The 20,511-nt window shown below is 39.7% G+C and overlaps 1 protein-coding gene and 1 long non-coding RNA gene across 2 annotated transcripts in view; both read left to right on the top strand.

The window, feature by feature from the left end:
- LOC147234912 (uncharacterized) lies at window positions 1-2,229 on the top strand. The gene is made up of 2 exons (XR_015106001.1): window positions 1-1,805; window positions 1,915-2,229. It is a non-coding gene; the product is annotated as an uncharacterized LOC147234912 (long non-coding RNA).
- A 13,269-nt stretch (window positions 2,230-15,498) lies between these two features.
- Window positions 15,499-20,511, top strand: part of anos1 (anosmin 1) — a 44,249-nt gene continuing 39,236 nt past the window's right edge. The window contains exon 1 of the mRNA XM_086145592.1: window positions 15,499-15,743. Within this exon, the coding sequence (XP_086001718.1) occupies window positions 15,552-15,743 (192 nt within the window). The 5' untranslated portion in view covers window positions 15,499-15,551. The remainder of the gene's footprint in view (window positions 15,744-20,511) is intronic.

The following is a 20,511-nucleotide window of genomic DNA, read 5'->3' as shown; positions in this document are numbered from 1 at the left end:
AATGGGAAAAGATGACTGTAGCCACTTGTAACGAGATGGCTACTTTAGTCCAGTTTGTTATTTAATCTGTTGTCACCTTGATTGGTAGAGGAATGTGTTACTCCTCTGTGTTGTTTGCATGGAGCTGGAGGCAATTCTGGGACCAACATCCCACAAAATATGACAGTGCAGCCATAGAGACAACAGCAGGTATGATGATGGTGATCGACACCCCTTCTGATACTTTTGAGTAGCAACAAGATATTTATTTAGGTCTCACACCGCAAGGTTTTTTTTTTTTTTTGATTTAGCGCAGTAGTTTTTTAAATCTGTTAGTCTCTTTTCCTGTTCTTCTTGGCTTCCCCTGCCTATGGCAGCTAGTCCCAAGACCATTAATTGCCTCTGAAGATTGAAGTGTGTGTTGAGGTGTTCAGTGACAAATTACTCTTTCTGGTTACAGACCTTCTTCTCTGACAGGAAGTTATTTTGCTGCAGTATGGAAGATATTCAAGTTCCTCTTCTAAGGCGTAAAGTCTGTCATATGTTCTTTACATGTTGCATTCCTTGCAGTTTCTCACTAAATTCAACATTTGAGGACCATAACGTCCAGTTTTGTGATACAAACACCATGGAAATTGACGCATAACACTGTAAATATTTTGCAATCAATAAGTTCCTGGCTGGAAGCCAGATGCCATCCTGTAGTGTCCTTGTCCTCCAGGACACTACACATCTTAACTCTTCATTTTACTGGAAGAGCAAGTTGGCATTTACATTTATAAATTCCATATGGTTAATGACATTCTACCTTACTTACATTTAAAAAGTACAGCCTCTCTGATATCAAAGTAAAGAGAGAAATGTATAAGGGAGCGACAAAGATCAACTTTTGGAGGGATACTAGCACACTGGCTTTTTTAAGTATTTGTGATATTGATGGTGTTATCTAGATTTTGTAGTTTGCAATGCCCATTACAATGCCCATTTTTTATTTTAAAGTGTCAAATTGCTTTAGAGTATCCATTTTATTGTTTATTTTATTTTCTGTATTATTACATTACATTTAAAAGTCTGGCAAGGGACAAAGACTGCTTATGTGCATCACATGTTCCTAATTGTTTGTGTCAATTTTCTATGTATTGTCCCTGTTAAGATAACGATTTCAATGAATCTAATCAGTGTCCATTGGAATTGTAAAGATATTTAAAACCGTTATGATAGACTATATTATCTACTCACCAAAATGGAAAGACACAAGATTAACGGTAATTTAACAGTGACTCACACCAGAGCTTGAAAAAATGTTAATTTGTTGAATGATTAATGTTCAAATAAAATTGGAGGAAGAAACAGAAAACAACATATTCTGTTAGGATGTTCTGCAAGCACTGCTTTATTTCATTAACTGTGGTTTCTGTTAATTTCCCGTAAAGAGAATTTGCTGCTCAACTATAAAAATTAAAAAATCAAGACGTGCATTACTAGAAAAAAGATTGATCACAATGTGAAGCCATGTCATAGTGTGCGAAGGCGACACACAGCTGTTTGCATTGGTTGGTAGTGGATAGTATTTACATATCAAAAATGTGGCAACTGAATAATGCGTGATTGATTCGACTATCTCATACTGTATCTCTAAAGGGTCATTCTTTTTGTCATTTGATGTTTTCCAACAATAATTTTTTGTGTCTATTTTAAGGTCTGCAATTTTCTCAGTCCTATTTTTTTTTGGTCTCTATTCCAGTATTGTGACTTGAGGCATTTGGAAAAATAAAGAATGAGCTGACTCAAAGCTATGCACTGTCTTCAGTCAGTTCATTTTACCAGTAGGTATATATTTGGAATATATATGGATTTCTTGAGCTGCTGTTCACTTTTTCTTCAAAACTAAAGGTTTTTCAGTTACTGATCTTTATTCTTTTTAATTTCCACAAGGAGTCTACTGGCACAGCCCGATGCAGAGTGAAGAATTACATGTTCATCAATATCTACAGGCCCTAATCCATCTGACTGGCCATTGTTACCACTACAAAACCTCACTTTAATATTTATTTGTATCTTTTTTCAAATAATATAAGTCTTCTGACTCCCATTGGTTCACCTTGCTCGAACAGCAATATTTGTACAGTACATAAACATTTATTTTCACGCAGTTTAAAAATGAGTCATTAATTATGTTTGCAACCAAGCTCATGTCACTGTGCTGTAACAGCCTGCTCTCTCTCTACCCAATAAATGATCTAAAACTCTTGTCAGCTGCATTAGAATTCCTCTAAATGCCTTCTGCACTTCTATTACATAGTGTTTGGTAGAAGCACTTCCTGCCATAGAGTCTGGGCTGACCTCCTAACAAAGAACAGGTTCAATGTGCCTCCCCTCCCCCAACCGGGAAGCTGATGAAGGTCACATGACCTCTCTAGACAGCACTGAGGAGCAATGTAATATGTTGGGGTGGGGGAAGGGTGATACAAGTCACACGACTGTTGTGTAGATATTAGGGAAGAAAAAAAAAGCAGGGAATGCTCAGTGTGTAGCAAGAGAATATCCAGTTGCATATCTATTTCTCATCGTGTGCTGGTGTCCACTGACATATCGGGTTTAGTTCCCTAAGCCTCGACGCTTTATTTACTCTGTAATAATAATAGGAGCACAGGGATCAGGGCGTCAGAGCCTGTCTTGAATACAAGGCTTCATTTTCAGTGTGTATGTTTGCACGCACATTTGAGCTCACAGCCTCAGAGAGCAAGAGGAAGCTTTGTGTACTCACTGTACAACACCTCCCCTCCCCCACTGCAACCATTTGCACTGGCTAGACATGTGGAACGGTTTCTGTAGCACACTGTTATGTCAGAGGCTACAGACTAATTTCCCAGACAAAGAAGAGTGCAGGACAAAATTAACATATATTTTCAGATGGGCATAACCTGAATGCAAAGGAGTGGTAATATAAAATAGCTGTGGTCTGGGAAAAAAAAGAAACTGCAGAAATTTATTGAGCTCTGAGGTGAAGATGCTCTTCATATTTTGCATCTTTATATTCTGCCCCATTTGTTTTGGGTTATTTGCGTGTTACTTCAAGCTGCATTCCTCCCCCGCAATAATCAAATTCCTCTGACAGAACAGGAGGAGGGAAGGCGGGAAAAGCTGACAGATGTCATAGAATCAAGGGTTGAGGACAGAGGTCAAGGGTTGGTGACCTGGCCATCTAACTGACTCCCCTTACCCTTTTCTCCTCCTCTAGCACAATGGCACCCAAATGACTTTACAATGTTTTCTTCTTACAGTGACTTTTAAACTGTTTTCAGTCCCTCTTAGGCTGTGGATACCCCAGACATTATAAGCAGACTTGGATCCTCATTGTTCTACACAAAGGAGTTTACATTAAAATTGAAATGAAACATTCCACAGAAAACATTTGACATATGCATTTCCATCAAACATGAAAGAAATTGAGCAATGCATCATTTTTTTTCATACTTCTCCAGAAGCTGATGAGTAGATTATGTCTCTCTCTCTCTCTCTCTCTCTTTCTCTCTCCCTCCTGTGCAGTAAATATGTAAATGAAACCAGCAGCTGTAACATAGCTTAGCACAGAAACTGGAATCTCACTGAGCTCAAAAATTAAACAACACACAATATTTTGTTTAATTTAGTTCTCAATTATGTTGCATTTTTAAAGATGTTTTTTTCCCTGGCCGCAACCAGTCTCTGCTGATTGCCTGTTAAATCAGGAATTATAATTCATACATTTCTCAGAAAGTCCATGGGAACTAGAGACACACAAGACACAGACCAGCCAGAACTGTCACAAATAATTAAAAAACAGTTACATTTGGATTTGACTGGCTAGAGTAAATGTTTGTATTTATCCAAGTATGGTTCAGCCATCTCTGAGGTCTCTGGCACCTTTGAATTTTGGTGTTCAAGGGCTAAAACATCAGATCTAGACATGGTTTCAATCATTGTTTTTGGATTTTAGTACTGTTTACCCAAAACATCTTAGTTTTCATGGAGACCATATGAGTTATAATTTGAAGGTCTTTTAACCTAAAATATGCTCATCTCAAACTACTGTGTTTTCCTATACCTATTAATGTAAGAACAATTTAAATGTGGACAGCGATGCTGTCTGTGAGAAAGAGAACAGTGTTAAGGAAAATCAAACTGGCAATGGATACATCCAGTATATCATATGAATATATGAACACTAAGCTTTGCACACTTCTAAAGAATATAAAAAGGGATTGAAAACTGTCACACCCTTCAGATGCAAAAAGATTAATCGCTTAAAGTACCATCATTTCAGTTTGTTGTAACCTTAGAACCCAGAATGAATTAAAAACTTACCTCTGCTTGAAGCACACCAGCTGACGGTTTCCGTCACTCTCTCTATTCATGGTGCTCACAAAACCTATTAACTGATATCAAAATATCTGATATCTAAATCACTCCACAGTCGCGTGGGACAGTGTAGGGCATCTTTCCCTTACTATATAAAATTGATAAATAGGCCTGTCCAAAATGATATATGCACAAATACTGGATATCACAGTTACATTAGCCTGGTCTGCCACCCGGCAATAAAATACAAGGTTTTGGTGGATTTAAAAAAATGAAATTTAAAGATTAGTAAAGTGCTGCCCATTCTGAAGTCGATTTGATGTGTAGTGATTTCACAAGACCTGGCATGGGAGAAAAATGGGGTGTCATGGAAATATCAGGGACACAGACAAGAGACAAGGACAGCTTTAGTGTGATTCTATTCACTAACCATCACCAGCTTCCTCACAGATAACCATCAACTCCTCAGCTGGTGCTGGCTGGTTGGAAATTTTCAGCAAATCACCCAAATCATTCTAGATTGTTAAAAAAATACCCTACTCTTACTCTGCTCCAAGCAGCTCTTAATACTGACCAAGAGCCAATATAAGCTAGGAATAGAAAAGAATCTCATTTTTCTCTTTAAATCTTACTCCCTAAATAGGTTCCCTACCACTCTGCTGAGGAATCCAGGCCAGCACCTTCTACCTGAAGTAGAGCTACAGGTTCTGAGGGCTCAAATTACACAGTTGAAAAACAGATGTGGTGAGATCTGGAGAGGAATGAAGGCAGGTCCATTCTACTAATTCAAAGGTAATCATCTCATCAAAATTCTGTTGAACCTATTATTCTCGGTATGAATGCTACTGCATCCAGTTGATTCGATAACATTACAGTTGCGTTTGTAACACCACAAACGCAGTTTCTTTCTATTAATATTTACTTCCTTATCTCAAGAAACTTCCTGCCAAATACTAGCGTTAATATATTTGGCCCAGGGTGTGGTCATTTTGTATATCACTCCTGTTGGACCTGCAGTGAAAACACCAAGTCCAGTTGTGAAAACAAGCTGGTTTAAGCCTTAATGACCCGCCCCCATACACACACACACACACACACACACACACACACACACACACGCACACGCACACGCACACACACACGCACACGCACACGCACACACGCATGCACACACACGCACACGCACAAACAAATAGTTGAACAATTACTCAGATCATTTTGTCAAATATAATGGAGTATAAAATAACAAGGTACAAATTGAAAATATTGGGGATCTGTTGCCAAGTATAAAATCCCTTCTTACTCAGTGTGTTTTATTACTGTAGTGTATTGAACGCTGCAGTTTATTGCGAGCAACTATGCTCTCAGAGTGTTTTAAGATTAACCCAATGTTGAGATATCCAATGTAAGATATCTCTTTGGTGTTACTGTATTGTTAAAAACTTGATAGATCCATAACACAATTTCTAAAAGGAAAATTAGAGCACCATATTACATGCGCGTCACTAGTATCTGCAGATACTGGCTCTAAAATGCAATATTGCAATGGCTGCAGTGAAAACTGTTCTATGTGCATCCTAGTTTGAAGGGATTTTTTCTTTGTCAAGTAAATGTGTACATGCTTGAAAGAGTTACTTTTTTTGCATTAGCCACTGGGCTATATTGATAGAATAGACATAGACATAAGTACTATGTCTACTCCTACTTATTAAGTATTATGTCTATAGTAGTATGAATAGACACAAGCTGCCATTATCATGTCACACACCTCACAGTCAAAAGCTGAAGAACCACAAAAATAACAGCTGAACAGGGAACTGTTATGTCTGTGTAGTTCAATAAAGCATGTGCTGCTATTTACACTCACCAATCATAAGGCAAGAATGGAGTGAATGAAATCAGCTCAAAGAAATGTGCAGCTGAAGACTTGTAATATAAGTGTCCACTGAAAAGCACCCAAACAAACAACACACAGTTATTACTGATGCATGTGACTGACTGAGCACACAGAACAATCCCACTTTAAGTTAATCACAAAGCCAGCTAAATAAAGCTTTCAAAATAAGTCATTTAATGAGCCAGGCACCTTCACACAACAGAACTTTAAATTATGCTCTCGACAAACAAATCACTGGCCAGTCATTGGCCACTCATATATATGGATATCATATTGCACTGATACCACACATATGTTATGCAAATTAAATAAACATACACTGTGCATCCTATAATCTATTTGAGTCAGAAACAGATAATCTGACCTTCTTAGTGCACAGACAGCAGAATAGTTTTTTACCTCTTTTGATTCATCCTCTTTTGCCCCTTTCCCGAAGATCCAGTTCTCTCTCAAACTCCCTTATATCATAGGAGAGCATTGAAAGTTCATCTGACACATCATGTTTGTTTATTTTGTTACTGTTCACTATCTTTTTAAATCTGCCACATGTTTTAGCAACATCTCCTCTAGTTTTTTTTTTTTTTTTTTCAGAAAATCCAGGCTTTTTCTTACTGGGCCCTTTTCTTTTCCTTTGACTTTTTTGTTTTTGTTGGCATGCTGGCTTGACTTTATATTAGGGCTGTCCATCTTCTACTTTAGAATTTTTCCCACACAGTATTTCCGGCTAAATGTGCACCACCATTGATCCTAATCTGTAATCCACAAAATGCATTGCTGTCCAGACCACTGGAAAATAATAGTCAATTATCAGGCATAATTTTTTTGTAATTGTTGCAAGGATTATTAGCAACATTAAAAGAAATGGCAATGCTTTAGTTGTCCACTTGGATAACCAAAAAAAGCCAATGTTTCTCTGTTAATCATGGAGACGCCGTCTACCCTTGGGCATGCGCTCAGATTTTGTGCTAAAACTGGGTCAACTCAGGGTGCTTTAACAACCAATCACTCATGCCAGATTCTTTAATCAGTTATAGATACGACCAAAAAACTCGTGTCTTCTGTGTAAGCAGAAGCACTTGGTCATGTGCTTGCAAATGGTGGTGTAATAAAATTACACAATGCAAAAAATGAGGAAATACTATGGATTTTGTTAAGGAATATACACAACCTGCTTTCTTTAAATTCTCCTTTTACTCGGACACTTAACGGACGGATATTGTCGCATAAACTTTTTGTCAGTGAGTTTGTCATCATTTGATCGATTAAAACAAGCTTGTTAATGAATCATATTTGAATGGTTGTTAAAGGCTCCTCCAATTAACATTATATTCACATTATAGCAGCACAATTCTGGTATATGCAGGCGTCCGTTAAGGGGGTTCAGATGGTCTATATTAATAATAATCTATCTAGGTCTCTCAGATTTAAAATTGTAACAATTAACCAGATGTGCTCTATGCACTTCTGTAGCATTAACAATTTTTTTTAAATTAGACTGGCATTTGAAAATACTGCAAAAAGACAGACGTTATCTCATTGAGTTCTATAATACTCCTAATTTGTCCATTCAGTCTTTTTTCTTGCTTATCTGCGCAAAAGGTCGTTGGGCTGCTGGTGCCAGTCCCTGCTAACGTTGAGCTAGAGGCGGGATTTAACTGGTTGCCGGTCGATCACGGGGCTTCTACTAGAGACATACGAGCAGTCACTCTCTCATTCGTAATTTACAATCCTAACTTAACCTAGTGCATGTTTTTGCCTCGAGAGAGAGACGAGAGAACCCATGCAGGCATCGGGAGAACATTTAATCCTCATACAGAAAGGCCCAGGAGTACTCAAACCAGGAACCTGCTAGCTTTGAAGCAGAAATGCTAACCACTGTGCCACTGTGCTAGTTTATAATTCTGTATTTTTTTCAGTGCTGTCTGTGAGCAGTTGTATAAAAACACAGGCAGTCATCTGAGATTCAGCATTCTACCAGGTGTACAATTGCATACTTTGACCTGATCTGATAGAGAGATCAGTCAGGATACACACTTTTTCCCACTGCAAACAGAGGCCATTGATTGCTGTGGAAGTATTGTTTTGCAGCAACTGTGTTTTAGATTTGTGTCTCGTATAGTCGGAGGTGTTTCTTTTTTGTCATGGAAGGAGATATGTGGAGAAAAGACCAATGAATTACACGGTTTAACCAGTCCAAAAAATAGTGGCGCAATAAAAAAGAATGAATTTGAAAAATAAAAGGGAAGTAAGGAGTCAAGTTGTCTTCACAATGTTTAATGAAACACTTTTAGACAAGACTGCGAGGCATCTTCAGGTCCTTAAGAAGCCTTTTCAGATAGGCTGTTGTGATTTTATATCGAAATGTTAGGCATTCTGTTGTAAGGACAAACAGATTTTACATGTAGTTACAGTTATCTCATGGTTTCTTTTGTTTCTTTGGCTTTTTAAATTGAGCCAGCAGTGCTTTAGTCACCAGGTTGAGTTTTGCTGAAAATATGTGTGGGTGCGGTGTTGTGGGGGTGTTAACTCAGCTCTCATTTTACAACCCAGGGGCATTTTACAGCATTTTACTCTATGCTTTCTAGTTAGAAGTGATCTCCCAGTGACACTGTGTACTAGGTGGGGGATGGGCACACTGGCTGTGCAGTGGATCCCTGGTTTCAGCCTCGTGCTTTGTCATTGTAGTATAATGCTGTGTAATGGGCTTCCACTCAGCTGGGCACCATGTACAGCATTGTGACATGCCACTCAACATAATCTCCCCACTGACCTCAACGTTCAGGAGATGACATTTGAACATGGCTGTCGTATTTGGTTGTTCCTTTGGGATGCAGGGATAACAATGTGAGCTTGGACTATTTTATGGTACAAATTGATGGTATTATACAACAAACACGAGAAGAGGAACTATATCTTCTTGTTTTCAGATAAAACTCATCCAGCATATACAGGTATGACATATATAAAGATCGATAGCTAAATTATCTATTAATACATGCTTACATTAGTTTACAGAGCACAGATAAATACAGCTATGCCTTAGGAGGTGTGTGTCATAGAGCATATGTGTAAAATACTAGAATGAGTGAGTGTCTCCATTTGGGGTGTGTGACACAAGCAGCACAGAAAGAAGAGATAACATTAAATTTAGGGCTACAGTACAAATGTGTCCTATTTTTCCATCATATCTAATAATTGTTTGCATCAAAAGAGAGCAAAATCCCCCTGTTAAATTATCCATTGTTGGATATTAAATGCTGGATCATCTCCTGGAAAATATTGAGGAAAAAAAAGAGGGTGTTGTCGATGCACTTGTTTAGGCCAGAAACTTCCCTGTGGCCACAGTGCCATCTAGTGGTACAACAGACAACCCACCCATCCACATGCCCTCCTTGAAATGATAAAAATGTTCTTCATCCTGTTTCAAAACTCATGCCTCGTCTATCGCTTTTTGTTTGTTTTCATATTTTTGAATCCAATCTGAAAATAAACCACCTTGTAAAAGGGTGTTGTTATTTTCTTCACATGCCATAACAACTTTTGCAAGGGATACACAGCTGTCAGTCAACCATCACTGTCTAAATGTAACTTTAGCTCAGAGTGGGTGGTTTATATGTGAACACAGCTTGAGCTTTTGACTGTAATCCCCCACCATTTCACAACACTGCATTGTTTTGAGACGTGGTTAAAGAAGGAAAATATTCCGCGCTGACTTCTATTTAGAAGTCTTCATACCAAGTGAGGTTTTTTCCAACCTCATATAAATAACAAATATTTATACAAGGAATGCTAGAATGGGATGTGAAGGTCTGATTAGACTTGAAATTATGAATGGACAAAGAAGTAGCTTTCAAGCAAAAGGGTTTATATCAGTGAGACAACCTACTTAGAGAAGTGAGAACTTTCCACACCATTTATTTTGATTGTTTTAAGAAACGACCTGCCAGTCGAGCGTTGCCCGAGAAGATAACAGTGCACGGTATCATAAAAATGAACAGGTCACGGGATAAAACTGCAAAAAAAGCTCAAAGTTTATCTATAGTTACAGCCGTATTGTTCTGCTTGGTAGAACAACATTAGGAGGAGCGTCGGTTGGAACTGATAAATAAAAATCCAGTCATATTTATGCTGTTTACTTTGATTGAAAATTGCAAACTCACTGCAGATATCTCACCTAACGTTGAAGGAATATGACAGAAGCTCACAGTATTTAAATGTGCGAGGGTGCTTTTCTCGGTTTCATGCACATTTAAAATTTCCCAACCTGGCGGGTATAATTACAGCTGTTTATTCAACAGATAGGAAACTTGTGACTTGGGTACAGTTTAATGTTTTATGCCTCTTCAAGGTGGATAAACCGTAGATGTTATCTGCTGCGCTGTCATTGGTTTAGCCTGCTCTCAGAGATAGGCCTCGTGCTTTTCATCTTATGTTGGCTGCTGGTTTGCCTGAAGTAATTTACTTACAATTAGTATCCCGAAAAAAAATCCAAGTTGAATTTAATCATAGACTGCACAGATTAAACAGTGGTTCATACCAAATGCGGTGGATCTGTTGACTCTGAGTTTTGGTTTTGTAAACACAGTCTTTAAACTGTCTGTGTCAACCTCTGTGTGTCAGTATAATGAAACATGTCATTCTAGATGATATAATCAATATCATCCGGGGTTATTTTCAACATAGCACTTGTTGTTGTTGCATAATTAAAACAGTGGAGTAAAGCCTGTCAATGATAGATTATTGCTGTATTAATTATTGCTGTATTAATATAAATAAATGCGCAAAGACTTTCTTACGTTTCTTTCGACAAACAATATATCAGCATCAACTAACTACCTTCTGCTTTGCTCGCCGAGGTTTTTTTTTTCTTTCCTAATGTGTGGTTGCCTCTGCCGATCAAGGGGCTGTCACCAGAGGTGTGGAGAATGGTTCCACCTGCAACTTTAAGCATTATAGATACTCTTGTGTTTGATCACCATTACAGCATCTCTCTAGGGTGTATGCAGGCTGAAAACTGATACCAGAGACTTGTCTTCTGAGATGCCTTTTGTCAGCTCCAATGACAGAAACGCACATTTGTGAGTGGAGCAGGTCCCCGGCCACACAAGCATATCAAGTCATCTTCCAGAATGCTAAGGACAGGAATAGAGACTGCAGTGTTTCAAAATGTGCCCTTGAACAAAATCCTCAAGCATGCCATCCCCAGAGATTTTAATAGCAAAAACAGATAACGCCACTCCTATTGTGAATTAAGTCTTGTAATCATTCCCACATATATGATTTCATTTTAGCTAATTGCTTATTCATTAATTGACTGCCTTTTGTCTGCTTTTGCTAATTAAGTCTTTGTTTATTATGTCAGTTCCTGGATACCAGGAATATTGAGTGCCTGTAAAACTCTGACAACAGTGATACCTATTTGTGAGTCACAACTCAGAAATAGTTCAATAGCAGTAATTACATTAATTATAGAGGATTGCCCTTTCTTTGGGCCAGCGATGAGCATAGATCAGAGTGCACACCTGTAAAAAGCAGTTGTGGCATTTGGATCCTATGGTTTTAAATAACAGACTATAGCACCATCCATGCAACATAAAAATCTCATTCGTATGCCTTTCTATTTCCATATGTAAACATGTGTTTCTAATGATTCACTGTGTAATTACAGGTGAAATAATGCAGTGACCCTTGTTGGGGATAGAGTTCAGTCAACTCAGACCTCAGTGACAACTCTAGACTGCTTATGAATCTTAGTTCACAACCGAAAGAGGCTATTCCCAGTCAATGAAGGCATGGCGTCAAAGTCCCACGGGCTGCAGGAGACAGCAGGACCGCACACAGACAGTTTGTTTCCTTCACTGCACACTATAAAATCCCTTACCACACATGGCTGTAATAAGCCAACAAATTAAGCCATTATACTGTTTTTAAGGTACACAGACATCTGTGTTAAAATAGTTTAAGAGTAGCAAGGGATTTCACACTGCAAGTTCCACTGTATGTCTGAGACCACCAGGGAAATGAACACAACCATCTTATCATGAGCGAGCTGAGAGATGATATTATATCACACATTTCAGTGCTTTCAAAAAATTGTAACAGACCAATACAGCTTATTATTGCGCTCAATTTACTTTCACTGAGCAGAATGTCATTTTTTTTATGAATGACAAGGGATTTAGTGGCCAAGGCTATTTTATTTGTGTGTGTGTGTGTGAGATTGTCATCATCACCAGAGACAGTGCCTGATGTTCAGGATGGCGCTTCCAGGGCCAGATCAGACTCTCCGCAAAGAGCTACGGGTCAGTCTGTTTAATGAATGTATAAATAGCCAGAGGCATGATGACAGTTTATGTCCGATGCAGGGAGAGTATGTGTGTTTCACTCCCAGTCTCCATTCAGTTTAAGAGCAAGACCAATAAAAGCTCATTATGCTGCTGTTGTAATGGGGTTCAGGGAAGTTCTCCATGAACTGACAAAAGCAGGAGTGTCTCGTAAAGGGAACTTTCTAAATAAACACTCGTTCCTTTACTCCGTGGGTTTCAAGATTTTCGTACGTGTCATATTTTCTCCTTACTTTAGGCAATGAAATAATGCCAGAAGGCTAAGAGTCAATCAAGTGGAATTTAAACAGGATGGTTTTAATGGTTTTCCATGAAGAAGTGTTTTTCCAAGCTACTGTTAAACTAGGAGGCAGTAACTAATAGAAAGGGCTTCCCTGGGATTTTGGCAAGCATTTGTGGTTCGTATGTGAAGGTTCGATAATGCAAACATGTTTGCTCTTCACTTTAGTAGAGTTGTCTCATCAGTTAAAAGCAGCATGTTCAACCTGCTTTCGTACGTTTGAGTAAACTATGGGTTTTTCCATGGAAAACTACACTACATTCATTGTTTGCATGTTGTTATTGCAAAATATTTTCAAGCAATAAAAACCAAGGTGTTTATTGTATTGTGCCTTTTATAAGTAAACATGTACTGATTCGATACAGAAGTTCTGGAGGGAGATACAGAATTTAATGAGAACCTGGTGTCTGAAGGTGACTTTAGCTTGGAGTGGAAATTATAATGTTGTAGTATTCCTTTCCTACTTTGGACTAAAGCCTACCAGCACCTGCTATTGCCAGACATTTGAAAAGGGACAATGAACATTCCTTTCAAAAGGATCTGCAGCAGTAATAGCTAATTTGTCCCAGCTACAGATCCTTGTGACATAAACATGACACCTTAGCAGACATGATGTCCGCCTCATTGTGAAGCAACACCTTCTCACAGACAATAAACAAAGTCTTATTTGTTGCAAAATCAGAAATGTGCCCTTTAAAGTATCTATGTATATACATATATCTATATCTACACGTGTGTGTATATATATACTGTATGTGCGTGTGTGTCTGTATGTATGTATGTATATATATGAATATATCTAGATCTGAATGACTTAAATATTCTAATTAAACCCTTTGTTCCTTAAATAGTTGAATGTGCTGACGACAAAATCACACAAAAATGATTGACGGAAATAAAATGTATCAACCCATGGAGGTTTGGATTTGGAGTCACTCTCCAAATTAAAGTGGAAAAAAACACTAACACACGCTGATCCAACATTAATGTCATGCCCTTAAAACAAGTCAAATGAAACAGTGTTGCTTCCTAAGTGGCCAGTTTGTTTTCACAGAAGTGTGATTGACCTGGAGTTACATTGTGTTGTTTAATTATTCCCTTTATTTTTTGGGGGCAGTATATACATATGTATATATATATATATATATATGAAAGACATACAGATAAAGATGCAAGACTAAGAACACACCCCAAATTAGTTTAATTGACACAGGTGTATTGACTATATAATGTTCTCTCTTAAAAAAGAAAAATGAAAAATAAACAGACAAACAAACATATAAAATCAAGTCTCATGGACAATAACCACATATTCTTCTTTAACACAGAATAAGTAAATTCATAGCATATAAAATATAATGGTCAAAAAGGGACAGAATTTTTATGTAATCTATTATGTGATTCTCATCATCTTAGAGACTAAAACAGATGATAATTCGGCTCCTGCTTGCTGCTCTGAGTATACATTTTGTTTTGCAATTAAAAAGGGTGTTTGGATATGTGTCTGAGTTACAAAATTACAAGTTGTGAAACATTACACACGGGTCTGGCACAACTATATACTCCTAAGTAAGGCAGCAAATTGCAGGTGTTGGGACAACATTTGGGCTAAATGGTTGCCAACTATCCAAAAAGGGCACTGTTTTTTGCAAATGTAAATGATCAAATATGACTCGACCTGATACTGTTTGCAGCCTCTGGATTAGTGAAATAATGAGTATATTGCAATGAATCTGAACTCAACAAGTGTCTTTATACTGTGCAAGTTTTGAAGGAATCACCAGAGGGGCTTCAAACTGTTTAAAAAATGTACAAAAAGCGCTGGTCTAAATACCCTGCAGGTGCTAGCAGGGTGAGGAGAGCTGATGACAAAAGGGACACAAACGACCATCATTGTGTTGAGAGAGCACAGGAATATCATCAAGTGTGGAACAACGTTTTGTAGTGGACAAAATTAAGTTACATTGTTGGTTACTGGCTAAAAGGACTCTTCGCCATTGGCATGTATTGACCCCACATTGAACCAAATGATTTTATAATTCTAGAAATGCTGCAAGATCAAATAATTTCAGCAACATTTGCCAGAGGCAAGATCATAAGTTAGCTGCGGTCGTCTCATGCAACAAATCGCAGCGTTTAGGCAGAAGTTGTAGTATTTTTTCTTCCGTCTGTGCCACTGAGAAGCATTATTGAAAATAAACAGATGCCTCTTTTTTGATTATGTTTGGAGTTTTCATAACACACCCACATTCGTACTCCTTAGAGCGTGAACTGTTGATTGTGAATTGTTGAAAACTCTTTTCAACAATAGTTTAACTTGCATCTGAAATGGGAGAAAAAAAGACTTATTTACATTTTCAAATAAGGGGACCAAACCACACACTTAAATCAATGACAGAGAGAGAGAGAGATGGTGTTGGAGTAGATTATACTTCTTCTTGATGGGGCTCAAATGGCAGTTAACGCACTGTGATCCGTGATGTCGTCGTCTCGTCCCGAGTGGGTCGTGTCTGTGGGCTCTGCCGTACAGCAGCCTACCTGCCCCGCGTTCCTCACGCCTGTCAATCATCGCGGGATCGACCAATCAGAAGCCACGATCCCCCCGTCGCTCCTCCCCGGCGTATAATTGAAGTTTCTTTAGTTTCTCCGGCGCAGCCAGCACGCAGTATTGTCCGATCCGTGGTGGGATTAAACACACAATCGCCGGACCATGTCATCTTGGACCCTGAACGTGTGCGTGGCTCTGTGTTTGTGGATTACAGCCCTGTCGAGCCCGGGAAGTGTGTCTGCGAGGAAGCAGGACGACTCTTTCTTCACTGCCAGTGTTTACCGAGCGAGATGCGCTTCGAGATGCCTCAGTCTGCACATCACTCGCATCTCCGCGTTCTTCAAACACTCCCAGGTACGAGACTCGGTCTCACAAACTTCTGGCTTTTTTGCGTCCGGGTGATGAGGAAAGAACCGGGCTCGGTTCGTGTCATGAATGGATGTGCGGGGCGAACCATCGGACCTGCTCCTCAGGAGCCCGTTGAGAGCGCACGGAGACAGAGAATGGTGCTGAAATACTTTCTCACATGAGATCCTTTCGAGGGAAGGAAAGATTTGATCAGGAGTTTTACTCAGGGAAAATACGAACACGTTGCAGATTTACATTGATAATATGGGGCGAGGAAAGTTGACAATGAGGCTCACTGACTATGTTCATATTGTGGTCAAATAATGATGGATGCATCTCAGAAAAGTCAGCCTGTACAATTTACTCTTTCATTTACTTTATCAGTCCGTAATGGATTTTTGTCCCCCAACTTTTGTTTTGCCCATTTATGCCAGGGCTCCGATGTCTTCCTTCCAGGTCAGAGGATCCGCTTTCTTTTCATCCGTAGTGTGATTTTGCACCATGTTGTGATGCAGTCCTTGTTTGATGCCACTGAGGTATAAGCTGTATTCAGTGAAAGATCCCTATGTGGTGTCAGAAGTTGTTTTCCACCCTCCGCTGGTCACACTGTTCTCCCCCAGGACTTGAGGGAGAAAAGGCCTAGTCACTGATCCTTCAGCTATCTATCTGGTGGCTACCTTTATGCTCCCCTCATTTGCATTTACAAAGGCCCCCTTGCTCAAAGTGCAGGGTTGAATCCCCAGCGCTCACAAAATATTACAGAGAGGTACACTTGTAATTAGTGCTAATTAAGCAGCCGGCGTTCATTGTTTCCTTTGTCGGGATTTTACATCACTTTGGAAACACGAGGTTGTTCTTGTGCAGCGATTTCAATGCAGGCCGTCTGGACACAGACCCGCTGCAGTTGGTTCAAAGTGTTTTACACCCAGCGAATGTAGCTCTTAATTAAAATCCTCGAAGGAGAGAATTTAGCGCTGCCGTGCATCCAGTTGACAGAGTTTTATTTATTAGGGTGCAACCCTGGCAAGCAGTGTTACTTACCGCTGCATTGGGTTGCAAAGTTGGAAGGTGAAATCAGTCAAATAGCTGTGGAGAATCACCCCTTTAAGACAAGCTAAAAGACCACATCATGGACTTCAGTGTCTGAGCAAGACCTATTCAACAAGGAGCAATGCGAGAGGGAGGTATTTGTTTGAAGGGAGATGCATTTTTGTGGTTAGTGATAAGGTAGGTTGTTTGAGCGAGCTTGTGGGTCCAAGAATAGCAGGCAATTGTTGATAATGTGCAAGAACTGTCTTATGTCTAATGTCCTCTCCATTCCTTTCATGTGAAAATGGGGGGTCTGGTCAGCTGCAAAAACACATGGCTCCGGCCCCCCTTGCCCTCTACCCCCTTGCCTGGCCAATAAATGGCAGCATAACACCTCATAGGTATGTGGAAGATACACACTGGGCTACTGATGCTTCTCTGTCGAGGTCACCTTCCTGCTAAACACCGGTGCCCAATTGTGGTAAATGTGATAAGCACTAATGTATTTTTGCCACAACAGTGCTGCGTGCTCTGTCAGCATAACCTACAGGTGGATCTGCTTCCCCTGCCTGATCTTATTACAGTAACAGAGCAACTGGCAGCTCGGCGTACCACTCTAATGATTGAGATGACAGACCTCTTAATTCTGGGTCATTTGATATTCGATTGGAAATCTAAGATAACCCCTTCCTCAAAAAAACGCCACTCTTCCATCTAATATGGAGTTAAATATCTGAAGAGAAAGTCAGCTATAACTTTATCGTAGTCTCATCTTTTTCGTAATCTTTACGTCGTAATGAACAGTGCCAGTATCTAATAATCGATTCGATCTGCTACTCATTTTGGTTATGTTGTAATATTTTTCTTAATGCATTTTGCAGCTGTAATTTAAAAAAAAACGTTTTTTTCTATCTGCTCTTATTTGATCTCTCATCAAACGCTGGAATGGGGCTGGGAGATTTTTAACGCTTGCAGATGCTACAGACATGCATCTTTCCATTTTAAATGGGACCAACCAGAATCTGTGTTTTAATTGTTGGGATTATGTCTCGATGTGAAATGGAAATAACCGCAGCGTTAGGAACCCCACGGGTTGTCCGTTGGTTGTCAGATTTACAGCAACTCTAGATTTATTGGCGTAATAGTATTTCCAAATACAGATTTATTTACATTTCAGTCCACATTTTGAGAACTTGTCACCCCAGTGCTACATACCGAGGGGAACACCCAACCATAAATATTAGTCTCGGACACTTTAAAATATTAAGAGCAAGCTGGGAGCCCCTCGCAATAATGTATTCTGAAAGCATCAGCCTTGTAGTGGATTATTTATGTGAGGACCCGTGAAGCCAAAAACAAGGTGTGTCCGTGAGGTCTTGTTATTACATGCAAAGCAATAAAAGTCCAACATTTTAAATTCAGTCATTCATTTCTAAAATGCGGCGCTTAAGCATCTTGCTTGAGCGATTTGTGCTTTAAGTGAAAGGAAGAAAAAACATTGGAAAGTAGTTTTTCCATGTCCCCTTGTTTGCGCCTTTGATATTAAATAACATGCGGTGGAATCAAACCTCAGCCAGTGCTTGTCTCATGTGTGGAGTTTTTCATTGGCGAAGACAGTGGATGAATAGGGGTCTATGTAGCTTTCCCTAACCTCTCTGTACAGGCTTTAAACCGTGACAGTCCTGTCTGTAAATCCCAGTAGCTGGTGCTGTGAGACCCTGAGCTACTCCATATGACAAAGAGCCTCCATTTGTAACCGGAGAGATCTTTACACAAGTTTTGTCACCCAACCACCCTTTTTTGTTAACGTTAGATACACGCTCGAGCATATTAGCTCACTTTCACAGCTCTTGTCAAATAATTCATACAAAGTAAATAATTGATGAGTCGACCGACCACAGCCCTAAGACCCATTCCATTTGAAAAGCCTGGGCCCTTTATTTAGTGCCGTATGTGGCCTTCAGGACCGGTTATTTTGGTTTTGCCTGAGGACCCCTGCGCCGGCAACGGACACACAGGACGTCGTTCTGCTTTGATGCTCCGCTTCCTGTCAGCGTGGCTAGAAATCGACCGAGACGCTCCGCACTGGAAAGGTGGTTTAATTCTGGCGAACACATCGGTTCTATTCAAAAGCTTTTCTCTAAGGAAAACTGACGTTCATTTAATCTGGCCCCATAGGAGACAAAAGACCAGCGTTTTCCCAAGGTGGAATGCTGTCCTCTGAGATAAAAGGGGGGTTTGTCCATGTTTCTCAGTTGTCTAGACAATACAACACGCCCCTAGCCACCTGCTCTTACTTCTCAACTGACAACCGCCATAATGTATCACTGTGATAAATGTCCTGTTTACATGACTCCGCCAGTGTCGGCAACAAAGTGGTGAGTTCAACTTATCCACACATTCATAGGCCGCTGTCTGGCCTCCTCTCCTTGACCCTGATATCTGGAAAACATTCGTTCTCCGGAGTGCTTGACAGTCCCCATCGCTGCATAATGTCCCGAGTGCCGAGGAATTTCATTGTGAGACACAGGGATGAAGTCCTGACCTATAATTATTCCCCGTTGGTCCCTGACATGGTGAGGTCACGCCTGGACAGCTGGGGCAACATCCTGCTGAGCGTCTCTGCTACAGGGATGCTGTCACAAAACAAAATTAGCTCCTCTGTGGATCTGGCCTTGTCACCATCCGTTGATGGGGAAGAAAGGTGCCGGAAGAGAGGACCGGTGATTGAGGACACGGTGTACATCGTGAAGGTGTCTATAAATTTTCCCCAAGTATTGGCTTCCAGTGCAAGTGTCAAGATCTTATTTACAGGCTGCCACCGACAGGGGAGTCGGCCCGGCTGGATTGATCATTTCATATAAGTTGGTCAATTTCACAGGGGCTTAATCATTGGCTGTTGCACCGCTGAGGTATAATTCACATGATGATCGATATTTGGCCAAACAGATTGAATGCGTTCGATCTGTGTATTATAGAAGAAAGAGCTGACGCCTTGCACAACCGACGCATTGGCCGAGTGAGCACCTAATTTCATTTCATGAAACAAATATTCTAAATCTCTTCACCACTGAGATTCATGTATTTTTCATCGTTATCTGCAGTCTTTGTGGAGGAGATTCTCTGGAGACGTGACCGTACAATCATGAATTCCTTTGAAGCCATTTGACCATTATCCTTGACACTAAAAGCAAAGCAGTTACTGGTACTGGATGTCAAATTAAGCCCTTTAATGATAAATTCTCTCCTAAGGTCTCATAGGAATGTCTTTCTGGATTACATTGTATGAAAAGGCTTTGAACTTGACATTGAACTTAAGCAGACTTTTTGCTGTCAGACCCCAAAAGTTTGCTTATATTGTAAAGCTTCAGAATATCCAAAATTGAAGCTCTGATCCAGGTCATTGACAAGAGTGAATTCATTTATATTTCGTGTTATCCTGTGCTCTTCTGTTGAAAATGCTTTAGCAAGACATTTATAGATGCCTTATAATATGATGAAAAAATAAAAGTGACGAGAAGAAGAAGCATTTATAGCGGCCATAAACAAAATGTTCACATGTTTTTCTACACTTCCCTCCCACCCTCCACCCCAATCGTGCAACCATGGAGGATGTTATCAGTGTATCACACTGTTGCATTAGTAGTTGTTACAGTCGTTAGGATCCTTCATGTGGTGAGAAATTCTCCTGCCAGAAAAGGGAATGCTGTCACTTATTATCAAAAATCCAAATAGATAAATGTGT

The sequence above is a fragment of the Fistularia commersonii genome, chromosome 4, assembly GCF_037954325.1.
Source record: "Fistularia commersonii isolate RoL2024-O1a breed Wild chromosome 4, RoL_Fcom_v1.0, whole genome shotgun sequence".
In the NCBI taxonomy this organism is placed as follows: domain Eukaryota; kingdom Metazoa; phylum Chordata; class Actinopteri; order Syngnathiformes; family Fistulariidae; genus Fistularia; species Fistularia commersonii.
This window is presented reverse-complemented; position numbering and strand designations above follow the sequence as displayed.